The 15,890-nt window shown below is 42.0% G+C and overlaps 1 protein-coding gene across 7 annotated transcripts in view; it reads right to left on the bottom strand.

The window, feature by feature from the left end:
* Positions 1–1,622: 1,622 nt before the first annotated feature.
* Positions 1,623–15,890, bottom strand: part of ARVCF (ARVCF delta catenin family member) — a 303,201-nt gene continuing 288,933 nt past the window's right edge. For all 7 annotated transcript variants that reach the window (XM_064522119.1, XM_064522120.1, XM_064522114.1 and 4 more), the window contains 3 exons: positions 10,922–11,013; positions 8,295–8,408; positions 1,623–6,907 (listed from right to left, as the gene is read on the bottom strand). In XM_064522119.1, coding sequence (XP_064378189.1) covers positions 8,307–8,408; positions 10,922–11,013 — 194 coding nt within the window. In that variant the 3' untranslated portion in view covers positions 1,623–6,907; positions 8,295–8,306. The remainder of the gene's footprint in view (positions 6,908–8,294; positions 8,409–10,921; positions 11,014–15,890) is intronic.

Raw genomic sequence — 15,890 nt, 5'->3', positions numbered from 1 at the left:
TGTACCAATAACAGCCTGTGTTTGCTGTGCACGCATGTTAAACTTTAAGTAAAAAACTCACTGTCTTTGCCTCTGTCTCCACAGCTCAGTTAATGGTCATAAAACAACGTCAACTGTAACAAATCCTCCATTGGCAGTTTGTACCACAATGAGATTTTGCCACTGCTCTGCTTTAGTTGCACAGAGATCTTCATGGTAAGAGACAGTGGGGAAGACAGTCATGAGGACAAAATATTCCCCCAGGACACTGCTGAAACCTGAAACAGATGAGGGCTGTGGTATTTCATGCCTGTTGTTCCCAGGTTAACCTTTCACCTGTGGGACTCATTGCTTCCATTTGCCCAACCTGTGATAAGCTGGAAATGAAATCACTTTGACAGCTATAAAAGGTCACTTGTAGAAACAACATATTTGCTTTAGTTCAGTATCTTACCTACAGCATTTACTATTCATTGCCATATTAATGCATCCATGAAGAAAGAAAATCAGATTCCCCATTTCAGTAGAATGCCAGTGATACCTAGGAGCGAGACGCTAAGCCCAGGAGCCCATATCTTACCGCAGTGCTCGTGAAACTAGATGCTCCAAATGCAAATACAGAACCTGGAGATGATTTTACCTAACTTCTGTGTACATATTCCGGACATCTGACGTAAAGAGGGAAGGCAAGCTGAAGATGACCTTCCCAGTGCTGTTTGCAAGCAACCACAATAAATGAAACCACACGGTGCTGCGGGTACAATGAGGCATTAACACATAGCACACTTTCATCAACCTTGAACTCACAGAGAGCCAACCACCATTCCATCTGCAAGACCTTGCAGAACACTTATGTCAAGATTTACCAGGTTTTGTCTTGCTTTGTGAGGGCATGTCAGTAAGCACGTCGTGTTTGGGTGCACTGGTCTCCACACTGATCTTATCAACACATATGAACCTGCCTGGCAGAGCCACTCCTCAGAAGAATTAACCAGAAAAGAGCCAGTAACTGGCTGTTACTTGATCTGAATTTTTTTCCCCACACAGCAGCAAAACTAAATTATTTGGCACATCCCAAAAATATCCATTTCTCGTTTCAACCAAACCTCACGCATAGCTCCAATAAACTTACAAATTTTCTGTTATTCTTACACATTTGAATTTATGAGTATACTTGCACATGTTTCAGAGATGTGAAGTCTTTGTAAAGTTACAAGGCTTTTATAACTAAGTTGGGAAATGTCAATAGCTTCCTAGGTGGAAAAGCCATCAGCAAGTTTGGCTTGTGGTCCCAAACGTGCAAACCTTTGAACAGTGACACAGCTGTCTTTCCTGCAGAAATATTCTCGTATATTAAAAAGGAAAAAAACCCATGATCTACCATCCAAAGTCCTTATAGGGCTTTTATGCTACAACTCCAACATATGGCAATGAATCACAACTTCCAGCTGTACTAGTTTAAAGGATATTTCAATTGCCCTCATTACCACTGAACTTTTACTAACATGCTGAGTGCTGACCTGAGCAAGGATTGAATATCCCCTGCCACAGAAAAGTGCTGTCATAAAGCCAAAGAATATTTATGATACCTGATGTAACAAAAAAAAAAAAAAAAAAAAAAAAGATAACCAATGGCACGTGTATTCTTTCCAGGCATGGTTTATTGAAAACACACCAAATTGTTATCCTACATACCTGGTTTCTAACAAGCATTCTACTTGTCTGTGTTATGGAAAGGTCCTATAATAATAATACATTCTGTCACGGTAACATTTGTTCTATGAAAAGCATAATCCACCTTTCTTCCCCTCCATACTCATAAAATCAAACCATTCTAAGTGTTTCAGTTTATAGTACAGTGTAAATACAATGCAAAATCCCACCAGTCTAAACTACAGAGAGAATGTCGAGCAGTATTACAGAAAACACATTGTTGATTTTTTTATTCTCCTACCATGAAAATTTTAAGGCACATGATAGTTACAAACACATTAGCTACTAATTACCAGTAAGCTTCTTAATCTAGTTATTTTGTTTTTCTGAACAGTAAGAACCAGATTGGCAGGCCTTGTAGTATTTGCGCTATCTTCCTCCTCATCTTGCAACTGGACTTCAGATTATCCTACCCCAATGTAAAACTTAAGACAGGAGAAAAAAAAAAAAAAAAAAAAGGGTTTGTAATACCTTCCCTTAATGTACTAGGTTAGTTAGTGTACCAATAAATCAGAGAATTTGTCAAAGATAAGGAAATACCAGATTTTAGCGGCATCAGCTCAAGCTTTCTGAGAAACTATGCCTATATAAACACCTTCAAAAAACATGAAAGCATGACCCAAACCCAAGAGCACAGACGTGTGGACTGAAGATATTGGCACACTGTAGTTTTCACTGAGCGAGCAGTTAGAAAGCAGAAGAGACTATAACCACTCTCTAACATGTCCATTTGGCTTTGGAAGCTTTGCCTACTCTAAGGGTTTAAGATGTGCCTCTTTCTCACAGGTAGCTGAGCCCTATAAGCTCAATTTTAAGGCAAGTAACAGAAGGTAACTCACCACCTTCCAGCTCTGGAAACTGCTCAAGGATTGAAAATTGTTTTGCCGAGCATAAGCCTTGCATGCTAGAAAACCATCACTAAAAACTACTCATCAGAGCTGGCAAGGACCTACTAATCTGCTGTAACAAGCATGCAACTCCCTGCTTTTTTTGTGTGTCACTTATCACAAGTCAGTTCCTAGCCCCAAATCACTCGCTCTCTTTGTGATGTCTTGACAAAGGAGACAAGATTTGCTTTCATGATGCAGAAGCGTTCAGAAGCTGCATGTCTGAGTGCAATAAAAGTAGAACTAGGATAGGCAGGTGTTTTGCCAAGAAGACACAGAAGATCAGGACCTATGGCTGCCCAAGCTGTTGGATTCTGCAGACCAACCACCCTGGGAAGCCTTAATTGCAGTGCCCTACTGACTTGCCACAATTGCTCACACACTCAACTCGATGCTTCAGTAAGGGAGTCTTGACTTGCAGCAATCCCACCAATATTAAGTGTGTTTTCTTTCTTTTCTTCTTTTTTTTTTAAACCTCCACAGCTTAGTAGAGATACCTGGGAGATGTGCAAGTCACCTCCTAGGGAACAAAGTTCTGCAGTTGTTATTTGCCATCAGAAGTCTCCTCCCTCCCCCATGTTATCTAGCCCTCACTGGGCCAACAAATCCCCTTCCCCTCTTCACAGGAATCCTGCAACACCACCTCTTCCTTCCACAACCATCCCTTGCACTAGAAGTTCTGTAGATAAAAATCCCTTCTACCCCAGCCCTTCACCAGCAGATTCCTTCCAGTTTTCACAGTGGAGCCAACAGGAGAACAGGAGGTCACATACACCTGAGCCCTAAAAAGCACTACCTGCCTTTAGCAGGGGGCTCTAGACCCTACTGCAGCTTTAGTCACACACATGCACACTGCCGCTTTCCCTTCTTTACGTACGATCCCTGCTGCTAAAATAAACTCAACATTTACTGGTTCATTCACCCACATCCCAGAACAGCTCGAACAGCCCAGATGCATTGTACCAACAAGGGGAGAGGTAAGGACAGGTGAGGGCACACATCCCATCAGGGCTTTACACAAGTAAGCTTGTGGTTGCAGATATGAAGGGCACTGGGTATTTCACCAGGTTCAAATCTCTTGCTTTGGACTTTAGCTGGTGGGCTGATAATACAAAGTGACAGTCTCATGTACAGTCACCCCTGCCCCTATCTATTTCCCTTGCTCAACATCCAAAGAACAGTTTGGGGAGAAGGGCAAATCACTGCAGTGCAATTGATGGGTACTGGTTATTGCTGCATACTTGGGAATTAATCATTATGGTGAGGTGTTGGAAGGAGGGGGGTAAGACATGTGATTTCCAGGAGGTCTTGGCACATGGACTTGACGTTTGACCTCTTGGTATACCATCCTTTGCTCTTCTGTAGCAGTAAGCCATTTTGCCATGAACACTGTACCCAGGAAAAAAAAGAGGAGCAGTTTGCTACAATGAACCTGGGCAGCCAATTCCATCTAAACTGATAGGGAGGTCTGCATATTGCAAGATGCAGTATAAACACAAAAACAACTTCGGGGGAGAAGTGGGATAGGGTCTGGATTTGCTTCTCAAATATTCCTCAATGGTTTTAGCCTGGCCCATTAATGACAGAGGCCAAAGTAGATTCCAATCCAGATTTGGAGCATCACCATAGTGCCCCACTGAGAGCCACAAGATACCCCGCGAAGGAGGCCATGGACTATCAGCCTCTAGTCACATCACTTCCCCCCTCCTGCGGTTTTCTCTGTTAACCTCTTGCTGGCTTTGAATAGTTGTACAATAACTAAATCACAAAGTCTTAGCAGAGACTCCTTTCAATAGTCAGGTCTTTATTTTAAGTGAACTTTTGCTCAGACTCCTTTGGTAAATATATGGACTGAAGTAGATCAGGGACAGACTGACAGCACGGCCCTTCTCTTATGCTGTTCTCATCAGCTACAAAGCAGGTTCCATTGCTAATTACTGAGCGTTTTTAAAAAAATCCTTTCATATACAAAAAGAATACACCAAGTACATAACCAAAAGTGATATAAAACTCTTCTGTGTAGCTTGGTTAAAAGGGTCTCCGCATATTGGCAGAACAAGTATGAAAAGAGCACCATTGATAGAATATACAGTCAAACTATGTATCTGGTTTTGTTGCCACACTTTATGTCTACACATAGAGAGACACTGCCCCTGACACAAATGCAGATAATCACGGATATATCTCTTCGCTTCCCTTGATCCGCTGAGCATCTTTGGCTCAATAGGACTCTCATGCAGGTGAAAAGACAAACCTTTGCTATCTTAGTTTGCTCCCAGCAACTTCACCTTCCCTAGGATCCAGAAGCGACCACTGCAACGTGCATGGAAGATGAAGGTCAGGAAAGGGAGGGGGCAAAGGAGCACATGTATCATCCAAATCACTGACAGCTTCTGGCATCAGTCTTTTTCCCTGAATCAACAAATGCTTCCTTCTCCTGCAAACTACTTAACATGGTTTTGTCAACCTATCCTCTGCACAACAATATATATATATAGATATATAGATATTTTTATTTATTTATATATATGTATTCATGTCAAATTTTTAATATACTCAAGAAGATACAAAGCTCTTGGTACTTGCCTTTTTTTTAAAAAGTTTTTTAATTTTTTACAAAAAATTTAGGTGTTTACCATTACAGTAATATTTTGTGGGAGGTGAGGTTGTTGGGTATTTCCCCTTTTTAAGTACAAAGGAAACGGCAGGCACTGAAAACCCAAATGACATTTGCCAGATTAAAAAATGTGCTTTCCAGTCACACCGTTTTTAGGAGCTTGGAGTAAACATGGCAACCAAAGAATAATGGCAACCAAACAAAATCAGCAAAAGGCGTCTGATGCTACTAATGAGACGTGCGCTTCCTGTTCTCATCTGCTGCCCTGCCTTGACCAATGCCTGGAGAAAATCAGTGATCTGAAGTCATTTAGTTCATAGCATTTCCAGATACTGTATATGCAGAGTATGTTCTCATGAGGTAAAAATTCCCCCTTACAGAGAGCAGGCCTCAGCACCTTAGAGGAGAACCTTTGCACATGGGTGATTCTCACACCAACTGAAATATGTAATCTCAAAACAAAGCCACAGCAACACAGAAACCATGATGATGATTTAAAAAACTCCAAGCCAGTTCCCTTTGTGGCATTTTTCATCAGGATCTATAGCTCAAAGCAAACATGGATCCAACAGTGATCAAGTTACCATGAAGTATAAGTGATAGACCCATCTAAAGTTTATAGCGTATTCAAAATAAAACATTCTACAAAGAAGCTCTTGTTTTCTTTCAACGTGTTAACAGCTATGGCAAAAGAAATAATGTTAAAGATTAAATCATCGTCAATGCAACACTGGTACATTTAAAATGTAAGAGCTCCTTATTGCAATCTTTGAGAAAAAGAAAATAAAAAGCCAGCCAACTCCATTTCTCAGAGATTTCTGAATTGGGGACACTGAAACCTTCAATAGACTATTTTTCATATGTGGAAGTAAAAACAGAGCCATTAAAGGAATTCAAACGGCAGAAGTATTGTACACCAGATTATAATGATAATATAGCACTGTGATTGATATAGCTTACTCTAAAAGCAGATTATACAGCTTGCAATTTTGTCATCTACTCTCCAGTTCATTCGACCAGCATTTAGTAGTTTTTGTTCTTTATTTTCTCCTTTGATTGAAATCCAACATACCCACTCAACATTCCTGCACTTCCTGTGGAAATAACGAAGAAAACCTCAACATTTGTCAAAAAACCTTAAAAATGTTAGATTCACAGTTCAAAAAAAAAAAAAAAAAAAAAAAAAAGAAGAAAAAGAAAAAGAAAACCAACAAAAACCCCAAAACAAAAAAGAGCCCCAAATCAGAAAAGTGCTATTATTTTCATGACTACACCTACGATATTTCAAATATTCTGCAGTATCTCTTTCACTTGTGAAGCTGTCCTCTGCTGCCGCATGACCTTCACTTCTCATACTTGGCACCATCCACACGTAAGAGCCACCTAAGAAGGCAGCCAGCTAGATGGGAGCTTGGATTCTCTGTTCTTGCTTGCTTTCTTCTCGCAGGAGAGGGAGGGAGGGGGAGGCAGCTATTTCTGCTGGGAATGTAACTGAGTCAAAAAGCAAACTGTCTCGCTGTAAGGCATGGTGCTCCGGCGTTGGCGATGGCAGGCAGCTGTGTCTTCTCCCCACGCCCTCCTAGAATCTGCAGCCTGGTCAGTGATGCAGCGCCCTCCAAGTCTGAATGGCAGTGGTGACTGATGAGATCCTCTGTGTCAGTTCAATGTTTTTTTCCCCCCTCAATTACAAAAATGTGGTTGGACTCTAGCCCTGCAAAATAAAGTCAGAACTGATTAATACCAGCAAGTAACATGTCCTTGGTGATATCCATCACCCACTGGTAGGACAGTGGCTGGGAACGCCAGCATATCACCAACACAGGGAGTTCCTAAAGGGGTATGGACTGGAAGAACGGGAGCACAGACTTTGTTTGTTAAAGTCTGTATCCCACCCATAAGCCTTCACTGCCAAGAGAAAGAGTGCAGGAATGGAAGTGTACAGGCACTACACACATGCATTTAACCCTGCCCAACAAGGTTGACCACGCACTGCAGACCAGCTGTGGCAAGCCAGCAGTGCCAGGGCCAGCACTGTGGCTACTTAAGGGTACCTGGCAATGTTGTAATACTGCTCTGGCCAGGTGCTTCCAACTAGGAAACAGAAACAAGCTGTAAACACTTGGCACTTACACTATACTCTTAAGAAGAAAAACAAAACCAAAACACAGGGGTTTTCCTTCCCACTAGTGCAAGTGATTTCCATGCAACTTTATGGAGGTAGAAGATGCTTCGCATTTTGGAAGCTGGGCCTTAAGGGCCTATTGTCCACTCTGATAGGAAAGTTGCCCAGTGACTTCACAAGAGTCACTAAAATATTCCTTCAGCCATAGCCAGGAGCACAAAACCTGCTGTTCCAGATGTCACGTCACACCTGATGGAGGGTCAGAAGGTATAACCAGGGTAGAGGACTGTCCAGCAAGACAGCAGGAGACAGATTAGCAGCGGTAGGAGTGAAGAAAGGCTAGCAACATTACTGAGAAACTTGGCACATGGGGAAGGCAGAGAACTAGAAAGCAACAGAAAGGCACCTTTTTTTTTTTTTTTCTTTTGAAGAACAGAGAAGGAATTGGGAAGTGGGAGTTGTGGTTCAACTTTCATCATGTAACCAAAATCATCCTCCCTCATTCCCCCCGCTCTTGCAAAGTAACTGTGTATTTCCTGCAGATAGGCAGGGCTGTGTAATTCATGGGAACCTCAGGAGACATCCATAAATAGTCAAGGATATGCTTTTCCTTAAGTTTCAGGCTAACCCTTGTGATGAGTCTAGAGGGAAAAAACGGTTGGAAGCAGGCTCATACTACTCAAATTCATTCCCACGGCCTAGTAGCAGAAATCTTTCACATTTCAGCTGACAACCAATCATTCAAGATACTAATTTTCTGTCTGGTTATTTGACAGGTTATTATTTAATCAAACAGCAGTGTTTGATTGCATTTCATTAAAGATGCACTGAATAATACAAACACCACTTTTTCAAATGCATTTTCATTTGTCTGAAAGGGCCCAGTAGCAGTTAGCCTTAGAGAGATTCCACAGCAATACAGATCATGCACGAGACAAGTTAATCACTAGCACCAATTACGATTAAAAGGACCTACCATGCATGCAAATTAGACCCAGGAGTCAACAGGCTGGGGTTTAATGTCACGGGCATCCACCAGATTCACCGAAGCCCTGTTACTCCTGTTAATGTTTTTCCTATTTGTGTCATTCTGCAGCACAGGGTGAGGAGTTAAAAGCAAAACAGAGCGGATTAATCAAACAAACAAAACCTCCACCAACAACAAGTCAGCTCAAAGGAGCACAAGGGAAAATTAGTGGTAGAGAAGGAAACAAGATCAGCAGAGGCACAATACTGATGAAAGCATTTGCAATGGCCAAAAGGTTGCCATCATTCCCTGGCATCACTGTTCACAATTCTTGGACACTCTTACAGCCTCAGAGCCATGGTTATTGGACAGTTCACAAGCCAGAAATCCCCACACATATTTCTGTTTCACAAGACAGGGAGAAGGAAGACTAGCAGCTACTTTGGTTTTGCCCAACTGAGAGCATGCCAGTGCATACCTCAGAGGTGTGCACCAGACTCGATTCAGGTTATCACCCATCCTTACAAGCAGGAGGCAGCACAGACTATGGGAGACATTGCAGAGGTGAAACATTTCTTCTCTCTCCTGTTCTCGTGAAAGCAAAGCAACTACCCACTGGACCTCTGTGGGTTGTGCTTCACTTCATACATGCACTGAGAGTTTGCGCTGCTTGGTGTGATTTTGAGGGATGATATATTTGACCACTTTAATGAATTACGAGTAGCAAAAGTAACAAGCACTTGTTAAGTCTCCTGCCTTAGCTTATTTTCCTTAGAAAGACATTTTCTGTCAAGCTTCTGTTGATCAACATCCATATATCACTTAGCACATTCATTCCTTTATATGTATATTAGAACAGTGATGAGGGAACTGCAAAGTTTCTCCTGTTAACTCTGGATCAGGCAGAGCCATCTCTTGCCACATCAGAGCAAAATGGGCGCAGCACTGAATAACTTGAGTATCTACTCAATTGTATCGGTTCCAAAAACAAATGAAGGGGGCACAACCTCCTCCAAGGGGAAAGGTGAGATTTTGCTTCTCTTCCATCTTCACTACACCTTATCATGCATAAATGAATCTAGAAGGTTCAGATGAAAAGGTGATTGCTACTGGTTTCCTTTAATAGGCAGTACCACAAGTATAGGCTCAGCAAATGAGTTGCATGAACACTAAACAGGAAAACTGTAATAGCTATTCTCCTGCAGTGAGCTTTAAGGGTGGTAGAAGCCTCCTACACAATATACAGCATTATCTTCACCTATTTATAGTACTGGTCAAGTTAAAAAAGAGAGAGGGTGAAGTGCCACTTGAAGCACACAGGTCAGTGTCTCAGATCAGCCACATTACTCCAGACTGTTCACTCGGGGCCTGCTCATAAACAACAAGCTCACAAGGTTTGGCACTGTGGGCACTGTGTAATCACAATCAGTGATTACGTTAATGAAAAGTCTCATTGGGCAGCCTCCAACAAGGTGCAGCTAAACCCAAAGCTGACAAATTGAAGACAGCAATCTGTGCTTAAAAGAAGTGCAGCTGGATTGAAGCCGTTCTCCAGGGCATACCTTCAGGGAAAGGCAGGACACAGCGGCTAATGCATGACCAGACAGGTTAATATAGGCAGACTGAGACAGCAGGACATCTTCCTAGTTCATGATCTATGGAAAGGTTTTTCTCCAAATCTCATTTTTATTCCCTTGCTGAATATAGCAGATTTTCCTTTCTGATTGAAGTTTAATTGTTTCCACTGAACATGAACCATGTGGATTTTCTGATATTATCAGTGAGGTGCTGAAGGTTATTGAGGACAGCTTTCTGTAGAGTAACAATAGTGTTTTCTGTCACTGACTCTTGCTTCACTGAATCTTTTTTTTTTTCTTCTGTAGAAATTACCTATCCAGTGGCAAAACACAAGTTTGTTTTGAGACCAGGGAGAAGCAACGGCCACAGCATTGTTAGAGGCATTAAACAACTTATGAAGTGGTCTACTGAACAGGTACATCACTGCAAAAGAAATTATGCAAAGCCTATTAAGCCACATTTGCACACAGCCCACAGTAAGAAGAACTTCATGAAGTAAGATTTTTTTAAAATTAGCAAGTTGTCTAAACTTGCTTTTATAAGGCACACACACATAGAGGTATGCATGTTTCTCCCTCTCTCTCCATTTCCGCAGCCTGATGCCCACTGTCCACACTCAGGACTGTCAGAGTTGGGGAAACGAACACTGTGCACCACACTGCTGTACACACAAGCTCACACCTACTTCTGACGGTGAAAACCACGAAGCAGAGCGACTGCTTGCAGTGACTGTTCTCAGAACAAAGTCTGAGTAGTTACACACTCTCGGGCTAGGGAACGTCCCTGGATGAAGATGGCAGAACAAACACATTCTGTTTTTACAACCTCACCCTTTTACAGGAATATAGCCATCGCAGCACTTGCTTCCACGCTGCAAAAGCAGCATCTTGTTTTTATTTCTAATCAGCCAAGTGATCAGTTACGAAATGGTGCCTTTATCTTAAAAAAAACCTTTACAGCCCCCTGGTGAGCAACTACCATACATTTCTTGTGGAGGACACCAGGCTTCCTTTCTTTTAAAGGCAGCAATTAGCCTTCAGCAACAAGCAGCAGCTCACTTTTAAAGGTTCTTTCTCTGAGGCATCCCCGGTGTTATCACTGGTCTTGTATTTGCGCTCCTTGTCCCGGTGATCGATAGTGGAGTACCCATCTGAGGAGGAACGAGATGACAGTCAGGCACGCAGCACCACCGAGAGCAAAACCAGAGCTGATGCTAGCAGTATTCTTTAGTGAAGAAACAGGGAAATAAACTACCAAAACTTGAAGATGCTGTCAGCCCTCTTTTCACATGCTCTGAAATTTTATTTTTATCAGCTTAAAACAAAACAGAAAAGCCCTCTTTTTGCATCACTGCCAGATGCTGGCGCTCATTAGCAAGCAGCACTGTTTTCATCCCAGCCTGCTGCAGTTTTGTAGCGCGCCCAAGGAAAGCAGCAAGTTGTCATCTCACACCCTGTGGCTAATGAGCTTCAAACTCAGCTCAAATCTTCTGTTCCTTGCTTAGCTGCCTCATTAATTGGCTGTGTTCATTCTCTGAATGGTCCTGAAGCATATTCCCACTCTTCTTGAGCCTGACTACTAGCAGGACATGACAATAATTTGGAAGAGTCCTATTCAGAGCACTGAGAAAAAGGGCCAGTCGAGTTGGAGGCGATCTCAATGCAAACCCTGCTGTGCTAGGCCTGTCTCTCAGTACAAACTAGCACCTGTTGGTGATTTTTCTCCTGATAACTAAGAAATAATATGAAAGCATGATTAAAATGAGGAAGAAAAGTGTGAGAGCATTTTATAAATAAACAGTTCTAATTATTTCAGAACCTTTACTTTGAATCGTCAGCCAATACAAATCTTATTTTCCTGATGCATCAAATTTCCCTCATTATTGGTGACAAATAGACCCTCTCGTACTCTGCTTTGACAGCATTGTAATCTGAAGTAAATGACAGTCAAATTTATAATTCCCAGTAGGCTTTGTTTTCCTCTATATAATTAAGGGATCATTAATGTTTATGTCCTGACAAACTGAATTCGTAGAATAGCACTAAAAAGTTTTACATAAAATGCCAAAATGCTCTTCTCTTGGTTTACTGCCTGCGACAGGTCATCTAAGAAAAATACATCATGTTTTTTGTGGGGTTCCAGAGGCATAAAGAGGACCTGTTTGCCCACACGATGAAAGCACAGGTAGCCAGAATGACTTGCACCAGAGTCACAGAGCACATCTAAATGATGTTTATACTGGCCACAAACGAGTTAGTTCTAAAAGAGCTGAAGTTTTCCTACTTGTCTTACAAATCCAAGTGTGCACAGACCTGCCACAAGTACTCGAAGTAGCTGCATATTTAAGACAGGTGTAGTAACAGATTCCATAACCATGCTGCCTAAAAATAACTAACACATTTTTGAGTTATAGTAGCAAACAGATCTTAAAGCTTGAAAATCATTGCTACACAGAGCAATGATTACTTACAACTATTTGGTGTCAATGAAGATACCTAACATTCTTGGCTGTTCCTTTCAAACGAAAAAGGAGAAAACCCACCAGCTGCATCCAGCCACCCAGCGAGCATTCCTTGTGGAACATATGACCAATAATTCTCTTTCAAATGACAGCCATGAATACTGTTAGTAAGTCATACACTAATCTAAAGACTCATCATTCATTTGGGAATCAAAAGTTCACACAGGTATACACTGAAATGATGGAAACATGCTGCCTCTCAGAAATTCGAACTCACAACAACGGAGAGGTAGGTAGCTCTTTACAATCAAATATTAATTTATGCTCACAGATCAGTTTCTGACAGATCACCCATGATGATGACACTACAGAAATGCAGAACATTTTAAAAATAAACTGACAGGATGCAAAGGGAAACCTTTAACCTACCACCAGAAAGCAATAGCTGCTAAGGTGAAGTATGGCAGCTGTGATACTTCCCAGGGAGCAAGGTCAGGAATAAGGACTGTGATCACAAAAAATTAAAAGCACAGCAGTTCTTTAATACTATTTAAAAACCAATCCAAAACAAAAACCCTGCTTAGCCAGGACAGCAACAGGAACGTTAAGCTTTTGCCAAGTGCCAGGAATCTAACAACAAAAAAAAGCCAGGAACTTTGGTTCTCAGATCTGCGTTCCAGGACATTTTGCAGTTCATATTGCCAGCTTTCTGTTGTGTGGTCTGCATGTTAACGGTGCCACACACGTCAGCACTAAAGGGTTATGTGTTGCTAAAAACCACACACCGTGCTACGACTGTGTCAAGATGAACAGCAGCAAAGATAGGAAGTGCATGATTTGACCTAATAAAATGAGGAATATCTTGAAGGAGTCTGCACTGGAGAAGTAATACCTCAGTGCCCCAAGGACAGTAACTTTCCAATGGAATTGGTGAGTACTGCTTCTTCCCCATTTCTGATTCATTCTAAAAAATTATCAGTATTAACATTGTTTCTACGGAATGAAGGAGACCTATGCAAACTGTCTTGCTCCAGAGCATAAGTGCATTATTCTGAATTAACACAATTCAATTTACAGACAGATTTAGATTGTTCAACAGAGGCCCTCCCCATTCTGAAATGAGTATTTTTTTTCCATTTCTCTAGTTGTTCCTTGGCTTGTTTATTCCTCTCTTCACCTGCTTGTTGTCTTCTGTATCGCTTCACTGAATATCTCCCATTCACTCTGCAGTGAGATTTTTTTTTTTGTCATCACAAATTACAGGACCAAAATGCCTGCTGCGTGTCAGTCCATCTGTGCCCTCACACAGCTCTCAACTTATTAAGATCAAACCTTCAGTCCTTTCAAAAAGGGGGAGGAGAAAGAAGTCATGCCTGAAGATGGGGATGTAGGACAGGGACACCTGAACTGCACGTCTCTGGCCAGAACAATTCTTGTCTGACTGTAGGTTAATTAAGGCACAGACACAGATTTACACAGCTCACGAATTTGGCAAACAGCCTCAGGAGCACAGGCCTGCCGCTTCTACAGACAGCTCAGGGTCACAGCCCCCCTCGGGCAGCACCATGACAATAAGCATTGACGACCTTCGGATTACTCTGTGCAGAGCCACTTGTCTGGAGCTGATGGGGTCTGACAGACCTGAGCGCTCTCTGCACTGGGCTGTCTAGCACACCCCACAGTGACTCATAATACATGGGTTTTTCCATCACTCACGATATCCAAGCTCTGCCCAAGCCCTCCTATTGCTCCAGACAGCAGGAGGCTGACTGATCCAGTACTGCCCGCTGATGGGAAACATGCCTTTCTGCCTCCCTAGCCATACTGATGCTGGCAGAGAATTAATTTCCTTTAAAGAGAAGGATGACACCAAAGCGTCGGCAAACAAGCCAAGATACCAATAGCAAGTTTCCTTTGGCAACTTAGAAAGAGTGGAGTTGACACGGATTAGCAATAAACACCCAGGCAGCAAGAGGGCCAAACCCTGATAAAAAGAGGCAACAGATGAAAGGCAGCAAAGATAGTGATGTTCTGGAAGAAGCAAAGCCTCCTGTGTTGCAGGGGAGCAGGAGGAGCATGTCTGGGCCATCAGGGCCTGGCTGAATGGATGGGTGCCTCTAACACGTGCGTCGTATGGAAATGCACAGAGTTCTGCAGGGACACCGCCTAACGTGTTTGGTCCTGAAGTGTAATTGCCTCAAACTGGTGCACCAGCAGGATAATTATGCAACCTGGAAGCAGCTGAATTAAACAAAATAGATATCAGAAAGCTGGAGGCAGTACAGATGAGAATTCTCTAGAAGACTGTGAATATAAAGCAGAAAGATCTTAGGGCAAGTGAAATCAGGAGGAGAGAAAAGCAAGGGAGAAAAAAAACCCAATGACCAAAAGCAGGGCACAAGACTTTCTACAATAAAAAGAGAAAGATATTACGAGCTGGGATGCTGAACTCCTTTCTCAGGTACTCTGTCAAGCATTTTCCTGGCAAATGTACATAAGGTCAGCCTCTCCTAGAGGCTCTACTTTGACTGGTGCAGAGTACATAGGGACAAAACCAACCTGTGCTTACTGGATGTAAAAGCCCAGAGGAGTACATGTTGATGTTCTGTTCCTTATATCTGCAAGTTTGCTCCAGAGCAGAAGAACAAAAAAAAAAAAAAAAAAAAAAAACTTTGAATAAGACAGTCCACCATATAGTTAGATAAGAAAATTTATCTCAAAGAGCTCCTCATGTAAATAAGCCCATAAGACAAAAAATACACAGTGCTTTGAAGAGCTTGAAGGAAAGAGATGAAGCACTAAATTGTTATTCCAGTTCTCTAGAATTAAGGAGAGCAAACACGTTAAACTGATTTAATCCCTTCTCAGTTGACCTCTGAAGACGCACAAAGTTCTAGCCATACTGGAGTTAGAAGTATTCAAGAGCAGGGATCGGGAAGACTCAGAGATTTCATCGTCTAACGGTGATGAAAGGTTTGGAGAACAGAATGGCCCAGAGAACCTGCCTGATGTTGTACATGTGCTCTTAATTTGCATTTCACTTGGTAGTCAGAGCCGTACCAATAACTCCTGAGAGCATGAGGCAACAATTAATATTAAGACTACGAACAATCAGCACTGCCCATACTGCAGCGCCTGCTAGCACGCAGCCATCCTGCCAGGCAATCTTCCATTGTGAAGACAAGTGTTTCACTGTTCCCTTAAGCAAAGTACACATGGACAGCGGATTCACGGCATGTGGGATGTCATTTTGCTGAGTCTATGAAAGGTATTGCATCCCTGTTATTCTAACTTTTGAACATGCCTGGTTCTCAGCTAGGTTTTGCTTGCTATTTTTTTCAAGCTACAATCACAAATAGTAGTATGTCAAACTGCTTGATTTGGAGGCATTAATATAGATATTTAAGTACAAATACTATCAATTGGAGGAACTAAAGCAGATTCCCAGGGGAATACACACCACCTTTATCTACCTCAGTTAAGAAAAAAACTAAAAGTCAAACTGCAGAGCTTATCAATCTTGAAGCACTTCATGGAGACAATATGTATTTGCTCCCTTCCCAGAG

This window comes from Dromaius novaehollandiae, chromosome 17 (genome assembly GCF_036370855.1).
Source record: "Dromaius novaehollandiae isolate bDroNov1 chromosome 17, bDroNov1.hap1, whole genome shotgun sequence".
Classification (NCBI taxonomy): Eukaryota; Metazoa; Chordata; class Aves; order Casuariiformes; family Dromaiidae; genus Dromaius; species Dromaius novaehollandiae.
Note: the sequence above shows the minus strand (reverse complement) of the source record. Positions and strands in the feature narration are given on the sequence as shown.